General features: G+C 44.2%; 2 protein-coding genes across 16 annotated transcripts in view; one reads left to right on the top strand and one right to left on the bottom strand.

Moving 5' to 3' along the window:
- The window catches only part of LOC123857113 (olfactory receptor 10V1-like), a 71,422-nt gene extending 59,738 nt beyond the window's left edge, over positions 1-11,684 (top strand). Inside the window, exons 1-2 of one of the 2 annotated variants that reach the window (XM_045892580.3) lie at positions 8,716-9,909; positions 10,592-11,684. In XM_045892580.3, coding sequence (XP_045748536.1) covers positions 8,878-9,816 — 939 coding nt within the window. In that variant the 5' untranslated portion in view covers positions 8,716-8,877 and the 3' untranslated portion in view covers positions 9,817-9,909; positions 10,592-11,684. Of the gene's footprint in view, positions 9,910-10,591 lie in introns of those variants that run through there. The other variant, XM_064576369.1, reaches the window with a different exon arrangement.
- The window catches only part of LOC123857111 (olfactory receptor 10V1), a 70,379-nt gene that overhangs the window by 50,120 nt on the left and 2,770 nt on the right, over positions 1-17,489 (bottom strand). Inside the window, exons 3-6 of one of the 14 annotated variants that reach the window (XR_010406845.1) lie at positions 16,118-16,273; positions 13,520-13,654; positions 12,065-12,211; positions 9,622-9,746 (exon numbers count right to left, since the gene is read on the bottom strand). The exons of 1 other annotated variant lie outside the window; for it this stretch is intronic. The gene's annotated coding sequence lies outside the window, so the exon portion shown is untranslated. Of the gene's footprint in view, positions 1-428; positions 459-9,619; positions 9,747-10,040; positions 10,311-11,767; positions 12,212-13,519; positions 13,655-14,069; positions 14,129-16,117; positions 16,274-17,489 lie in introns of those variants that run through there. 12 more of the 14 variants (XR_010406844.1, XR_010406843.1, XM_064576370.1 and 9 more) reach the window with 12 other exon arrangements.

Raw genomic sequence — 17,489 nt, 5'->3', positions numbered from 1 at the left:
TGACCTAGAAACCAAAAACTTTCAAGAAAGAATAGTAAAAGCCAGATGACTTCAAAATTTATTTGTAGTGAAATTCAGAGCTCACCACTCCTGGTCTTTGCTCTTAGCAAGGAAAACGATCTTTGGGGCCATGCAGTGTTTCCTACATCGTCTCTCTGGTTGCTCTTCCTAGAGAAGTGAGATGTAGGTCAAGATGAAGGTCAAGGACTTCTCTATCAACAGCAAGATTCACTGACCCCCCTCGTCCCCTAGAGACACATTGCTAACTATGCCTGCTGTGGTTTGTGGTTGTCTGTGGGAGAACTGGATTGAAGGTTGGGCTCAGCTGGACACACTCAGTGAATCACTCGGGAATGTGGAGAGACCATCGTGGGAAAGAGGTACACTGGTCACAGACATCGCTTCATGGCCTCCTCGAATGCACTCACCCTCTTTTCCAAACTCCCTGGAGTCTGATTCTAGAAGAAGGATAAGAAGATGACTCAAGGCTGGTGTCATTTGCTAAGGAGTCGGTCGGTGGATTTTTCTCCCCATAGCTTCTTAAAAATGATATTTATTTAACACCAATAAACCACGGGCACATTAAATTTGGCAGAGAGAAAATCATTGTTAGGGTTGCAGGAAAAAATAAGAGAAAAATAGGGGGAAGAAATGGAAAGAGAGAGGAGTGGAATTGAGAGAAATCATGAGTAAACTGCCACATTGCCCACGGCGTCACTCAGAGACATCTGTGTCTCTGGCTACAGTGGAAAGAGGTCTGGACTCCAAAGAAATGGAGTCCCAACTCAAGCATGGCAGCTGCTCCGCTGTGTTGCGTTCTGGGGCTTTCCGCAAGGCAATGAAAGCGTGAGCGCAGCCACCTGAAGGCCACCCACCACCCGCTGGTAGCTTGTGGGCGGTTGCTTGCGCCGTCTGCTCTAGAGCCAACAGAACGGTTCTGTTGGCCCTTCTCTGAGAGGACACCTGACCACTTCTCCTTTCTGAAACATGTTCCAGTTCAGTATAGATGCCATGAGACTTTCAAACGGCTGGTGATTGTGTTTCAGGAATCATTTTGCCTTTGTCTTTCTAGATTGCTTTGACAATCTCCTGCCAAATTCTCTCTCTCTCACACACGTACACACACCCTGCAGGCCTTCATTTTAGCCATGTTCACAGAGTTTTCAGAGTTACTGGTTCTCGAAAAGAAAGTTTTAGGTGACACATGAACGAGCATTTAAACATTTGTTTGTATTTACTTAAAAACGAGAGATTTCCAAGTAGAACTGGTATAATACATATTGATATGTAGCAAAAAGTAAGTTGAATTTAAGTCAAGAAAAACATTAAGTAATTCATACCAGTAACTCAGATAAAACATAAATCATGAAGACTATTCACGAATGCCTGAAGTTTGGGAAATGTTTTTCTTACATTTTCCTTAACCAGGATCACTATCAACTGTTGGTATAAAACAATTTAGGGGCACCTGGGTGGCTCAGTTGGCTAAGCATCTGACTCTTGCTTTCAGCTCGGGTCATGATCTCAAGGTTGTGCACCACATTACACCATGCAATGCAATACTTAGTTGAATTAGTTGCTCCCATTGAGGACCTATGTAGTAGGGATGGACTAACAAGTAATATAATGAACACAATACAGAGTGATAGATGCTATAATTTGGGTGGGGACAAAGTCACCACAGAGCATGGAGCAGGGAGTGATTTTTCCTTTTTTTTGGAGGAGGGTAAGGGAAGGGGTGTATATCAGAATATGGCTTCATTTAACAGATGACACTTGGCTGAGTTCTGAAGGATTCCTAGAATTTGTCTAGGTGCACAAAATTAATCTCTACTTGAATAAATTAAAACTGTATATCTTTTAAGCTCTCTCAAACTTGGAGAGTAAAAATTAAGCAATAATTAGAAAATAACTAAGTCTAGTAGCAGCAATTAAACCAGTTTAGAATATCGAGTCTCCAAACAATTCCTATTTGTGTTCAAGCATTGACCTACAGGGGATGGTCAAGTTAAAAGCTAAGTTAGCCTCTTGGGGCTTTATTGAACCAAAGTTGGCAGAGAATTCCCCAGAAATAAGATGAGAAGAACTGAGAGCTAAGAGAGAACCCAGAATTCTGTCTCTGCAAGACCCAAAGACCCATGCATTTCCCTTAACAAGACACAGCAGGGAAGGATGAACAGTGTCTGGATGTGTGCTCCCCTCAGTGCTGGGTGGTTTCTCAGAGAGTCAGTCTCCACGATTCCCAAGATCATTGAGAAAAGGATTCCACTGTGGGCTTCACTCAGCCTCAGGGAAGGATGTGGTTGCCAGGCTCTCCAGGCAGAAGGTAAGAAGGGTAGAGGAAGACCAGGGTGATTGAGTTGTTGTGTGGTCTAGACCCTGGGGGATGGACCAATGAACCCTACTGACCTCGGGATTCCCCGATCCTGTGAGGGCTTCCTGGGGTGGAATTACAGATGAGTTGGGACATTTGTGCCATCTCCTGGAGCAAATGAAGTGACACTGTTTATGCCAAATATTCTAACAATAAACAAGTCTTCAAAATAGACAGTCCCCTGTTGAGGGTGAGAGAATAAGTCTGCCTCTCTCTCGAAGTGTAACCAATTTCCTAGGTTGCCTTAGAGTGGTGAGAAAGAGTTATCCACCATCCTTGTAGGAGGGGTACATGCTTCGTTGGGAACCCAGATAATATAGTGTAATCTACTCTGTTTCCGAGTTACATACTCAATGCCTAGTTGATAGTAGACCCTCATTAAATACTTGTTGAACAAGTGAATCCACGAACAGTCCTGTTAATTACACCCTATGAGGGAAGAAGGTAGAGGAGTATGCCAGGGTTTTATGGAAGGGGAAGGGCTCTCTCTGTGAATGTTCGCAATTAAATCAGTAGCAGTACTGGTCTTTGGAAGCAGTACTGTTACCACAAAAGAGACTCACCAGACGATGCAACATCATTGAGGGTTTATATTTCCTGGGTAAGAAGAGAGCTAGAATTCCCTGATCCAACCTTCAAGTAACAAGGGATTATGCATCAGCAAAGGCAGAAGAAAGCAGACAATGAAAGAGAACATTTAAGTACAACCAAGCTTACAGGATTGTCATTTTTTATACCATTGAGAAGACCCCAGAGAAGGAGCAAACTTGGGAGTGGAGAGTGGAGAGATTTCTCATTCACTTGTCAGTACCTTGGATGAAGACACAAAAGGCAAGAATAATTTTTTATTCGTATAATATATTTATTATGCTTTGAATGCTCCTAAAAATAGAGTGCCTTGCAATAAAACCCTAGCTACAGTAAGATCAAAATCAACTTGCACAGTATAAAAGGCAAGAGTGAAACAGAAACAGAGTGACTGGAGTTGAGGAATGATAAGCAGTTGAATATAAAACTTAGTTTTAGGCTTCCTAGCAGCTAAGGCAAAAAGGGAAACATGAATTAATAGTCAAGTAGGATGACATATATGTGTTTATTAGAAAGAAATGTGTGTGTCTGGGCAAGGGCGTGGGGAATGTGTTGTGAATTCAGGTGAGTCTAAGGAATGAGAATTTAGAATTCCTTACCTAAGGAATGTTGAACATCCCTTCTGTAATCAATGTGATTGTGTATTGCAGTGGAATTCACTGTAGTTTTAAAGACATTCCACACAGAGAACCTTTCTTTGAAAACCTATTGATGTTCTGAAGAAAATTTTGAGGAGTATTGTTGGTAGTACACTTGAGGGATGTGGCTTCCACATCTGGTCTAATATTACTAGGCATTAGACCAGTTATAGCTTTGAGAAACATGTTCATTAAATTTGTAGATGACAGGGGGAGAGAAATTGATTACTTGTTGGAGCAAAGAATTACAATTCTCTCTAAGATCTTGATGGGCTGGAATGATGAGCTAAATCTAAAGGGTTGGCTTTAAGAAGAGATAAGGAGAGAGACGCAGTTGAGGATCTGACTCTTGGTTTTGGCTAGTGTTGTGGTCTCCGGGGTCGTGAGATGGAGCCCCAAGTCAGGCTTTGAGCTCAGCAGGGAGTCTGCTGGAGATTCTCTCTCTCTCTCATTAGAGTAAATAAATAAAATCTTAAAAAAAAAAAGTAGAGATGAAGGTAAAGAAAAATAAAGAGGGGAAGGAAAGAAAGAAGAGAGGAAATGAAAGGAAGGAAGAACACAACAATAGATTCAGCTCAAGTCAAGAGAGTGATATGTCTGGAAATTAACAAACCTATGAATAAATACCTAGATTTAGCACAATCTTGGGCTGCATCATTGGCAAGTGTGTAGATCTCGTGGCTATATCTGGATGTTAATCCTGGTTCCAACAATGACTGGTTGTATAACTAGGTGTGTGTTATGTAACTTCAGTTTCATTGCTTCCCAAATGAGAATTCTAAAAATCAATAAAATTTTTATAGCTAAAAAGATAACACACATTTTTGGAAGAAAATTCGAAAGTCGAGAAAAGCATGAAGAAAACAGTAGTCACCCATTTCTCTCAAAAACACTATTAAGAGTTTACCGTTGCCCTTTATGCTGGTAATATAGCTGGTTCGTGCTATGCATGCAGTTTGGCCTCTTTGTTTTCTTCATTTAACGTCACGTTATAAGCATCTTCTTACTTTATTAAACCTCTTAATTATAACAGTTTTAATGGCAATATAATAGTTTGTCTTATGAATATACCCCAAGTGATTGAAATGTTACTTTTTGTTAAGCATTTATTTTGTTTCCTTATAAAGAATTATTTTTTAAAATTATTTATTTATTTATTTATTTATTTGCGAGAGAGAGAATGAGAGACAGAGAGCATGAGAGGGAGGAGGGTCAGAGGGAGAAGCAGACTCCCTGCTGAGCAGGGAGCCCGATGCGGGGCTCGATCCCAGGACTCCAGGATCATGACCTGAGCCGAAGGCAGTCGCTTAACCAACTGAGCCACCCAGGCGCCCTCCTTATAAAGAATTATTAAGGCATACTGTACACATGTTTGTGGATTTGGCTCCATATTCCAGGCTATTTCCTTAGGGTAGATCCTTCAATGTTGAGAGAACTGATTCAATGCATATGACATCTTTTTTTTTTCTTTCTTTTTTTTGGGGGGGGTGTAGGGGCAGAAGGAGAGGGGAGAGAGAATCTTAAGCAGTCTCCATGGCCAGCACAGAGCCCAATGGGGGGGGTCAATCTCACAACCCTGAGGTCATGACCTGAGCGAAATCAGGAGTCGGATGCTTAACCGACTGAGTCACCCAGATGCCCCAATGCATATGACATCTTAAATCACTTCTTGAATACAGCTGATTATCTTTGGGGCACTGGGTGGCTCAGTCGGTTGAACTGCCAGCTCTCAATTTTGGCTCAGGTCATGATCTCTGAGTCCTGGGATTGAGCCCCTTGTCAGGCTCTGTGCTCAGCGGCGAGTCTGCTTGAGGATTTTTTCTCTCCCTCTCCCTCAGCAACTCCCCCCCAACTCTCTCTCTCTAAAATAAATAAATAGATCTTAAAAAAAAAAAAAAAAGAAAAACAGCTGATTATCTCTCCAGAAAGGATATGCTGCTTAGTATCAGAGTGCTAAAATGAAGATTACTATTTCTACTTCAAAAGTACTAAGTATCAGTCAATGCCATTGATAGGGCCTCAGTAAGTCTCCAGTGTTCATGTCAATACAGAATTACATTGTTCCTGGCACTGTGCTAGTGTCCTGGGTATTAGTGAAGAATGGGACCCAATCGCCCCTGCCCTCATGGAGCTTAGAGTCCATGGAGGGGACAGAAATACACAAGTAAACACAGAAGCAAACACATCGTTCAGGAATGGTCAGATCCCTGGTTATAGACAATAGTCCTTTTCCCATAACTGTTTGCCCCCTTAGTGTTTAATTCACAGAGATCAAATATTTGGGGTAGAAGATCCTCACTTACTCTGCATAGAGAGAGAGGCAGCCAGGTGTGTGCTCCTAATGTTGCTCCCAGAAAAGGAGTTAAAATTTTCAAGGAACAATACTCTCAGAAACTGATGAACTTTACCCCACCATGATTCCAGCCATCTTCTAGCCCTCCTACCCTACATGAGACTGTGCCAAACAGATGACCCAGTAGGGGCAGATGCATTTAGGAAGGGAAAACACTTTACTTGCAAAGCCTGCAGGGCCTCAGACTTTAAAAAGACTGGCTTGTCAGACACAAAAACCCAACAAATATTCAAAGGATAAAACTGCAAATCAGCAAGAATACTAAGGTTGTATTATTCTCTTTATGGTGGAAAATAACATTCTTACATGATTATCATATTTTCAAAGGTCATGACACATCTTTAGACATCAGCATAGCAAAAATAATAAAAACACATTCTTTTGGGCATCCATAAACCAGTCAGGGTGATCTTGTTTTGGTTTAACCCAGGGTGCAATGTGGTCCCCTCCCCCTTCATACTGTGGTATCATGAATTGCTTAATCATTGGAAGAAAGGCGAAGTGTCAGTTTTTGTTTCTGCAAGAGATGTGGTATGGGGTGTGTGTGTGTGTGTGTGTGTGTGTGTGTGTGTGTGTTGGGGGGAGGGTAAATACCCTAGTGCTTTTTATGCTACTCTTCATTCTCCTGCCAGTACCTCTCATTGGCCAAATTCAACCAGAAAACCACAGGGTGAAGGAGACTGGCTAATGCAGTCCTTGTGACTAGCCTCCCATGGGGCAGAGCAGGGTGGAGAGTGGGTCTGGGGAGCCGACCTAGAATAACCAACAAAATCTTCCTTTTGCAAATTACTAAGAGGAAGAGCAGTCTCTGAAAGTGACAGAAATGGAAAAGTGAAAAAAGATGGGAAAGTGTCCAGAGAGGTAGGAAGAAAGTCTGCGTAGAATAGCATTACAGAGGCTACGGGTGAGGAATTTCAAGGAGTAGAAAGTATCTGGCAGCTTCATATGCAAAGCAGATCAAGTCAAAATAGCTGTTGGATTCAATGATTTGGAAGTCATCGGTGACCTTCATTAGAGTTGTTTCAAGGAGTAAGATGGAAACTGGATTGCCTGTGTTAAAGAAGGAGTAGGGAAGAAGTAATGGGCAGGAGATAGGGAGGCATTAGAGGGTGGTGTAAGATTGAGGGAATGTGTTATGGGTATGTTAAAGGTCCTATGTTATAGGTCCAGCGCTAGTGAGGATGATGATGAGCTGCCTTCAAGTAGCTTTTGTTATTTCTTTCTGTGAAGTTGAAGGCTTGGTCATCTACTGTTAGTGAAGAAGGAGGTAGCAGAGGGAAGACTTGAAGAGACCAGGGAAATGTGCACTAGTCTTGGTGGGGACCAGAAGGAGGCGGTCTTTAGAGGACTGGGGACAGTGCTGGGGTTGGTAATGCCCCTTTGTTGTGGCTCCATTTGGCAGGACTTTGTAATCTTTGGTCCTCTTCATCCTGGAATAGGTATGTTGGATATTACAGAAGGTAACAGGGTTGACAAAAGGTCAAGGAGCCAAGGATAGTGGCAATATTGGCAAAAAACTAATGGAAGAGATGAACCATAGGTCTTGGTTGGGTGGGGGAAGGGAGTAAAGCCCAAAGGACTTATTTGGGGGAACTGGAAGCATCAAGGTGGTCTTGAAGAGGTGGAAGAAGAGAAATATTAATGATTATTGCTAACAGTCATGGAGAGTTTACTAGGGGCCAGACATATTTACTTCTCACAATAATCTTAAGAGTTTTGTTCTATTGTTATTTTTATAGATAGAGAAATTGAAGCAGAAAGTTTCAATGAGTTGCTCTAGGTCATACTCTTGGTCAATGGCAGATCAGAGATTAGAAACTGAATGGTCCAATCCCAAAGGCTGTGCTCTTGAGAACCAGGCAAGGGGTTAGGGAGTAGAGAGATTTGTGGTCTGGGTATGGTATTCTGTGACTTAAGATTTCAGTGCTGATGCAAACAGATACTTACACACCTATGTTCATGATAGCATTATTCACAAGAGACAAAAGGTGGAAACAAACCAGGTGTCCATAAACAGATGAATGGATAACAAAATGTGATATGTACACACAATGGAATACTATTCAGCCATAAAACGTAAAAGAAATTTGAAATATGCTACCACATGGATGGACCTTGGAAACATTATGCTTAGTGAAATAAACCAGACACACAAGGACAAATATTGTATGATTCCACTTGTGTGAAGGTACCTAGAATAGGCAAACTCAGAGAGACAGAAATTAGGATAGAGTTAACTAGAGGCCGGAAGGAGGCCATATGGTGAGTTATTGTTTAGTGGGTACACAGTTTTTGTTGGGGCTGATAAAAAAGTTTTGATTATGCATAGAGGTGATAGTTACACAACATTGTGGATGTATTTGATGCCCTTGAATTGTATGCTTACACAGGGCTAAACTTATAAATATTATGCAATGTACATTCTACCACAATTTTAAAAAAAGGATTTCACCCTGTGGTGAACTACTTCTGGGTGATGACAAAAAAAAGGCTTATTTAGAAGCGAGTTGCAGAATTTATTTATTTATTTATTTATTTATTTATTTATTTATTTATTTATTTATTTAAAAGATTTATCTGAGAAAGAGAGAGAGAGCACGAGTGGAAGGGGCAGAGGGAGAGGGAGACAGAATCTCAAACAGACTCTGTGCTGATCATGGAGTCTGACGTGGGCCCCATCTCAACACCATGAGATCACAACCTGAGCTGAAACCAAGAGTCAAATGCTTAACCGACTGTGTGCACCACCCAGGTGTCCCAGTTGTGGAGTTTAGCCTGGAGGTAAAGATGGTTAGGGTTGGGGAGCTCAGGAAAGGGAGAGGCCAAGAGTTGAATGGGTCACCCAGCAGGAGCTCTATGTCCTGACATTAATCTGTCCTCAGGGGGCAGCACGGTGCCATCAACAGGCTCAATGCACTGAATGCATGGAGAGTGCAAATCAAACTGGGATAATTCACTTCCATTTCCGCCCCTTCTCCAAACTCCCTGAGGTGCAGATGCTGATTTTCGTGGCCTTCCTGATCATGTACCTGGTCAGCATCAGTGGCAATGTCTCCATTTCTCTCATCATCTGGATTAACCATTCTCTGCACACCCCCATGTACTTTTTCCTGGCCAACTTGGCAGTTCTGGAGATCTGCTACTCTTCCACCATTGCCCCCCTGACTCTGGCCAGCATCCTGTCCACGGAGAGAGACTTCATCTCCTTGCCTGGCTGTGGTACCCAGATGTTCTTCTTCACCTTCCTAGGCAGCGCTGACTGCATTCTACTAGCTGTCATGGCCTATGACAGGTTTGTGGCCATCTGTCACCCTTTGCGTTACACTCTCATGATGAGCTGGCGGTTGTGTGTCCAGCTGGCCCTGGGGTCTCTCGTGCTGGGGTTCATCTTGGCCATGCAGCTGACTGTACTCATCTTCCAACTCCCCTTCTGCAGCAGTAAAGAAATCAGCCTGTTCTATTGCGATGTCCTCCCTGTCATGAGACTGGCCTGTGCAGATACCTGGGTCCATGAGGCCACGCTGTTTGTGGTCAGCATCATCGTCCTCACCATCCCCTTCCTGCTTATCACTCTCTCCTATGTCTTCATCGTGGCTGCCATCCTGAAGATCCGCTCGGCAGAGGGGAGGCACAAGGCCTTCTCCACCTGCTCCTCCCACCTGACTGTGGTCCTGCTCCAGTACGGATGTGGGGGCCTCATCTACCTGTGCCCCAGCTCCAGCTACTCTCCAGAGAGGGGCCAGGTAGTGTCTGTGGTTTATACATTCATCACCCCTGTGCTGAACCCCTTGATCTACAGCATGAGAAACAGAGAGCTTAAGGATGCTTTGAAGAGAACAATGATCAGATTCCTGTTGTCCTAAACACAGTAAACATTCTGGATGTTCCTCTCCAACATTGCTGGGAAGAAACAAATGAGTATGCTTTCTGGAAGATGAGGAGGTGGGAGCTAAGAGGTCATTGGATTTATACTGTTACTTCTTCCTGGTTATATTATTTCTGAGTCATTTTTCTTTTCTCAGCCTCGGATTCTTCATTTCTAAAATGGGGATGAAAATGCCCACTAGACTTAAATCTGGGGTAGTTTTGAGGACCCAAAGTGAAAATACTTCGTGATTTTTAAAGAGCAATATGGTAGTGAATGTGGTCATTGCTTATCCTCATCATTACATGTAAAGTCTGTGTCCGGTTCTCAGGTTCTTAGTGGGGTCACATGTTGACACATGTACTCAGGGCCAGAGCCAAGAACAAGATGCACAGCAAACCAGGACCATCGCAACCACTCTCTGCTGATTGCCGTGGTGCAAATGCTGAGCTTATACCTTTTCGAATTCTCTTTCATCCTAAATTCTTCTTCCTGGGAAAGGTGATGGGGAAAGTGCTGGAGTTTAAAAGTTGTGGTTCTTTTTTCTTACCTTTATACCCAGAGCTAATCTGTCTGCACCTCAATCTCTGACTCTGTATTAGTTGTTAGTCTGCGTCTAACTCACTCTCCCCGTGCCTTTTGGGTCTCCTCCCCATTGTGTCCTTTCTGTCTCAGATACACACACACACACACACACACACACACTCACATGTTTCACATTTCTCTCTGTCCCTAGCTGCTATGGTCTGATTATTTGTGTCCTCCTACCTCAGGTTCATCTGTTGAAATCCTAATCCCCAATAGGATGGTATCAGGAGGTGGGGCCTTTGGGAGGTAATTAGGTCTTGAGGATGGAGCCCTCAGGAACGGGATTCGTGCATTCATAAAAGAGACCCCACAGAGCTCCCTGGACCCTTCCGCCATGTGAGGATACAAGAAGTCTGTGACCTGGAAGAGGTTCCTCACCCAACCCTGACCTCAGACTTCCAGCCTCCAGAACTGTGAGAAATAAATGTCTGTTGTTTACAAAGCCACCCAGTCTATGGTACTTTGTAGTGGCAGCCCGGATGGACGAAGACACGAAGTGTACATACTATGGAAAGATTGCCTTTTAAAATTGAGCCTCTCTGGGTAGGAGAGGGGTAATGTTGGTTCAGATCTGGATTCAGGTTGAGGAAAAGCTAGTTCTGTGAAGATAAACACTGGCTGGACACAACGAGGGGAAAGGACTCTAATGTGGCTGTGAGCAGGAGGGTAATTGTTTCAGGACGATCCCTGTCTCAGGGTAATGGCATCAGAACATGAGAACATAGATAGTTTACTGTCTTTTTGTAGGGTGGGGGAAGCTCATTTACTCCTCTGCCCATTGATTAGTGAGGGATTTATTGGGGTGCTTGACTGGCTCAGTTGGTGGAGTGTGCGCCTCTTAATCTCAGGGCTGTGAGTTCAAGCCCCATGTTGGGTGTGGAGCCTACTTTAAAAAAATAAAAATAAAAAATTATGAGTGATTTATTCATTCAACAATATTTAAGAAGATAGTAAACAACTATTTATGGAACTCTGCTATGTACTATGTACCCACCTGCGGTAGGTGGAGCAAGAAGTGGAAAGGTAAGTAAGAGGCAACTCCTGCCTTGAAGGAGGTTAAGTCTAGTAGTGTTTAAGAACACAAACCATGATAGCCCAAGGGCAAGCGATACAATGCTATGAGCTTCTGGAGGAGGGACAGATAAAGGAATCAAGGCAAGTGTGATGGGGGAGGTGGCATTTGAGCAACACCATGCAGGTGTCCAGGTCTCCCTCTGTGTACAAAGAGGAGCAGGAAGGGCATTTCTTTCTTCCTTCTTCTTTCTTTTTAAATGATTTTATTTATTGAGAGAGAAAGAGAGAGAGAAAGAGAGTGTGCCTGCTCGTGTGGGAGGGGGGTGGGGGTGGGGCAGGGACAAGCAGACTCAGCTGAGCCTGACAAGGGGCTCAGTCTCATGACCCTTAACTGACTGAGCCATCCAGGTGCCCAGGAAGGGCATTTCTGAAGGGGGGAATTGTAAGGGCAGAAGAATGAGCTCTTTGTGCCTCTGTTTCCTTATCTGGAAAAGTCTAAAATGTCTGCTACATTTTTTTTCTTTTCTTTTTTTTTTTTCTGAAAATGTATCGCAGGCTTAGAAGCTAGAAACAATGACCAGGATTCATATTACATGGAACTGAAATGTTCCCATCTTCCTTTGAAAGACAAGAACCTGGGGCACCTGGGTGGCTCAGTCGGTTAAGCGTCTGCCTTCAGCTCCAGTCTTGATCCTGGATTCCCGCGATCGAGTCCCGCATCGGGCTCCTTGCTCCGTGGGGAGCCTGTTTCTCCCTCTGCCTGCCGCTCCCCCTGCTTGTGCTCTCTCTCTCTGTCAAATGAATAAATAAAATCTTAAAAAAAAAAAGAAAAGACAGACAAGAACCAGAAAGGATCTTCTTTGGTTCACTTACGGACACTTGCTGCCCTTCCCGTGTCCTACTGCGCTATTCCCCTACGTCAGTGTTATTTTCTGGACACGAGTCTTGTTGAATAATTGGTGTTTGGGAGAAATAAACTTTCTATGGTCAAACAAGTGTGAAGAGTACTGTGCTGATCAAACCCCAACCAGTGGTCTCCTACAGGTTCACTTGGTGCTTGTAACGTGCAAATGTGCAGTCAGACTCTAGGATGAGGGATCCATTTCTCTGATGTTTTCTGAATTCTGTCACCACTGAACTCTTCTCTTCCTCACCCTGTTGAACCTGCTGAGGCTGACTGACTACCAAGAGGGTGGTTTCACTAGTGACTGAAATAGTCCAGGCATTTTTCAATTCTCTACACTCCTTAAGAAAAACAAGTGTAGTTATCATGGGTTAATAGGCTTCTTCTCAAGGGATTGCATTAGGGAATTAATGATTGCCCATTTATCGTCACAAAAACCCATGAGACGACCCTATTGTTTTCTCTGCTTACAGATAAGGAAACTGTGACACAGGGAATTTCAGTAACGTGATCAAGGTCACACAGCCGGGACAGGCAGAATGTGGGATTTGATGTGCATGGTGTGGTTTAAAGCCCGGGGAACAAAACTGCTCCTCTCCCAGCAAGTTATCCCTGTATTATGGGAGCCTGGGGAGATCCTTCATTCTTCTGTACTTAATTTCATAATAAAATGGGGGCAATAATATCTACTCTATTTCCTCAAGTTATTGTGACATCTTGGGGGAGGGCACAGAAAAACTGTAAAAGTACAATGAAAGATGCAGCATGGTTAGTTCAATATCCAAATGGAGGGGTGCCTATGTTGATGCAGTTGGTAGAGCATGCAACTCTTGATCTCAAGGTTGTGAGTTCAAACCCCACATTGGGCGTGGAGCCTGCTTAAAAAAATTATATCCAATTGGAGAAATATATGAAATGGCTTATTTTTCTAGTTATAAACATTTTATTTTATTTTTTTAAAAGATTTTATTTATTTACTTGAGAGAGAGCACATGAGAGGGGGGAGGGTCAGAGGGAGAAGCAGACTCCCTGCCAAGCAGGGAGCCCAATGTGGGACTCGATCCCGGGACTCCAGGATCGTGACCTGAGCGGAAGGCAGTCGCTTAACCAACTGAGCCACCCAGGCACCCTAGTTATAGACATTTTAAAGCCATAGTTATTCACTTGCCTTTCCCCTAGGCTACACTGTGTTTACCTGTTCCTCTTGACAGGTGTTTCAAAGGTGTTGTAAGAAACAAACATGTCTTCTGCAGCTCAAAGTAACCACAAGCTCCTCCGGGTGAAGCTTCTTTTCTAGGCTCTTCAGGGGAACACTTGGTGCTTTTAGGCTCTAGGGATTGAGGAGTTTATATAAACATAACAAGAAATGTATAAGGTTCAAATTATTTATATTGTCAAATCAAAGGCATAGGTATATGGCATGTGGAGGTTCGTGCTAGAAAAACATCTGAATAACGTGATATAAGACCTCTTTGTAAGGGGTGCCTGGGTGCTTCAGTTGGTTAAGAATCTGACTTGAGGGCGCCTGGGTGGCTCAGTCGGTTAAGCGACTGCCTTCGGCTCAGGTCGTGATCCTGGAGTCCCGGGATCGAGTCCCGCATCGGGCTCCCTGCTCGGCAGGGAGTCTGCTTCTCCCTCTGACCCTCCCCCCCTCATGTGCTTGCTCTCTCATTCTCTCTCTCTCAAATAAATAAATAAAAAATCTTTAAAAAAAAAAGAATCTGACTTGATCTCAGCTCAGGCCTTGATATCAGGGTTATGAGTTCAAGTTCTGCAATGGGGTCCATGCTGGGCTCAGAGACTACTGCGGAAAAAAAAAAAAAAATCGGTTGACCACAGATACCTGGGTTTATTTCTAGGGTCATGAGTTCAAGCCCCATATTGGGCTCCTACTTAAAAAAAAAAAAAAAAAGACATGTTTGTAAATAAAACATGTTATTTTAAACTCAATTCAATGATACAGAGCTCATTCTCCAAAACACATGGAGTTGCAATCGCATTTAGTTTTGAGAGAGAGAGAGAGAGAATGTACGTGCACGCATGTGGGCGCGCGCGCGTTAGAGGCCAACCATTCCTTGGTTAATCTCCAGATACTTGCATTCCACTTACTTCGTAGTAGCCCTGGAAGGTGAATAATCCTGGTTTGTTGCTTTTTTTTTTTTTTTTTAAGATTTTATTTATTTATTTGACAGAGACACAGCGAGAGAGGGAACACAAGCAGGGGGAGCGGGAGAGGGAGAAGCAGGCTTCCCGCCGAGCAGGGAGCCCGATGCGGGGCTCGATCCCAGGACCCTGGGATCATGACCCGAGCTGAAGGCAGATGCTTAATGACTGAGCCACCCCGGCACCCTTGGTTTGTTGCTCTTAAGCGGCTCCTGGGCTAGTCAGGGAGACAGACGGGTAAGCAGCACGGGGTGGGCTTTAAAAAGAGGTCTGAACAAGTTCTCTTAGGGGCAGGCAGGCAGCGGGGCCAAGGGGCCGCCTGCGTGAACCGGAGGGTTCCGTCCTGAACGAGAGGCAGGGGTCTGCCAGACCTGAAGTGGAAAAAGGGCCTACCGGGCAGAGGTAGGTGGGAAGTCCCGGGCACATCTGGCTCAGAGAAGAGGTGGGCGTTTGGTGAGGCTGACGATGGCGTTGCGTGTGGCACCGAGTGACGGTGCACGGGGCCGGGGCCAGAAGGGGCAAGGGCCTGAATGCCACTCTAGACTCCCTCCTCTTTGTAATGAGAGGCCACTGAGGAGTCTCAATCAGAAGAAAGACATAATGGGGCCATATTGTGGGAAGATTAATTTATTAAATTTCGTAAACATTAACTGAGTGCCTAGTCCCTTTTTGGCCCTATGCCTGGGTCTGGGTCCATGTCGATAGAAGGGAAGAGACAAGACTGCTGCCCTCACGGAGTTTACAGAAGGTGTGTGAGGCAGACCAGGTCGTTCGCAGTGTGGTAGGGCTATGGTGAAGTCCAGGGTGTCACAGGGGCACATTTGGGGGACACTTAAGTCAGTCCTGGAGGGTGAAACATTTGCTCTCAGGCCTGGAGAATGTATCAGAGTTGTCCAGGACGGATATGGGGGAGAAGAGAGCTCTAGAAGGTGAATAGCATAACTCTGGCATTAATTTGGGATTTGAACTATGTACTGGGTAGATAAGAGATGGCTCCTGGCTTTCATTCTCCTGTGTATTCCCTTCACCTTGAGTGTTGGCTGCAGCTGGTGAGTAGCTTCTAGTGAACGAATAGAGAAAAAGTGATGTCACAGCTGAGATTAGGTTACAAATACACCTTGGCTTCCATCTCTCTCTCTCTCTCGTTTTCCTGCTCTGATGGAAACCAGCTGCCATGTTGTGCGCTGCTCTATGGAGAGGACTACATGGCAAAGAAACCAAGGGAAGTTTCCGGCCAATAGCCCTTGAGGAGCCCAATCCTGCCAACCACAGAGTGACCTTGGAAGCAGACCCTCCCAAATTAAGCCGTGAGATGAGACTGTGGCCCCAGGCAACACCTTCTCTGCAGTCTGTGAGAGATTGTGAGACAGAAGCACCCAGCTCAGCTGCACGGGGATCCCCGCATCACAGAAGCCAGAGGATAATAAAGGTTTACTGTTTCCAGCTGCTAGGTTCAAGGGCCATTTGCTATGCAGCTCTATATAACCAATACAAACAACAGGGGTAAGGGGGAGAAAACCACAGGTCAGTAAGTTTATTCTCCATCCCTCCTGCAGTGGGGGAAGAGATGCTCTTGGGAACAGAAAGGACCTTCCCCTTAAATGCTCTAGTTCCCCTTATCTCTACTCACCACCATTACCTTGAGGTGCACCAGCCAGAAAGTGGTCTCGCCTGTTCCACAGATGGTCCAGATGGGGTAAGGCTCAGTCCTTTTCTCCAGTGGGAAAAGAAGTAGGCTCGGAGTGAGGAGAGAGAAGGAAGTGGAGCTCCCAAATGCCAGGATCCTCTTTTTGGTTTGTTTGTAAAAGTGAAATTAAGTGTTGGCTGAATTATACATAGCCAAAATGCACAAGTACTTGATCTGGACTATGTTTGTTTAATGGGGAAACAGCTACACCAAGACAGAGTAGGTGGGGAACCAAGTTCCACTGTGGGGCAGAAAAATAAAAATACATCAGAGAGAAGGGGCTCCTACTGAGCCTGGAACCTTAAGTCCATGTCCACTGACCTGGAGACCCTAGCGTCCACCTGGGCTCAATATCAGTCTTTTTCACCAGCCCCTGGACTCTCCTTGCCCAGGTCCCATATTCCAGTTAACTTGACTTTTTCCAGTTCCTTATACACAACTAGCAGGTGGAATCCATACTTCTCTGCCTGGCAGGGAAGAGTAAATATTAATATACTAATAGAAAATGAATAAAATAGGGTTCATGCCTAGTGAGAGTTTTAAGGAAGGCTTGAAGTCTGTAACTACCTTCAAATAGAATGCTGTAATAATAGACGTCTGCTGATGTGTCCCCTCTTGGGTTCCTGGATTCCAACTGCACTTAAGAGGGCTCTTTACAGTATTTCTAATATTTAAGAAGTTTTAAGGGAAATCATATAGTCATTTCTGTTATGGCCCCATAGGCTAACCAAGAGGTTATATTTTTTCTTCATGGAAACATCAGTAGGAAATCAAATGTCTTTTTGGTTTCCTAGTTTTATTGAGATATAATTAACATATGACATGGTATTAAGGTATACAGCATAATGATTTGAGAGATATATATATGTAGTGCAAAATAAATTTAGTTAACATCTGTGACCTCACAGTTACAATTTATTTTTCCTGTGATGAGAACTTTTTTTTTTTTTTTTAAAGATTTTATTTATTTATTTGACAGAGAAAGACACAACGAGAGAGGGAACACAAACGGGGAGTGGGAGAGGGAGAAGCAGACTCCCCGCCGAGCAGGGAGCCCGATGCGGGACTCGATCCCGGGACTCCAGGATCATGACCTGAGCCGAAGGCAGTCGCTTAACCAACTGAGCCACCCAGGCGCCCGAGAACTTTTTTTTTAAGATTTTATTTATTTATTTATTTGTCAGAGAGACAGTGAGAGAGAGAGCATGAGCAGGGGGATGGGCAGGCAGAGGGACAAGCAGGCTCCCCGCTGAGCAAGGAGCCCAATGATGCCCGACTTGATCCCAGGACCCTGAGATCATGACCTGAGCTGAAG

Source organism: Mirounga angustirostris, unplaced genomic scaffold, assembly GCF_029215605.1.
Source record: "Mirounga angustirostris isolate CCGP_5_RB_7025 unplaced genomic scaffold, mMirAng1.0.hap1 SCAF_13, whole genome shotgun sequence".
Lineage (NCBI taxonomy): Eukaryota > Metazoa > Chordata > Mammalia > Carnivora > Phocidae > Mirounga > Mirounga angustirostris.
This window is presented reverse-complemented; position numbering and strand designations above follow the sequence as displayed.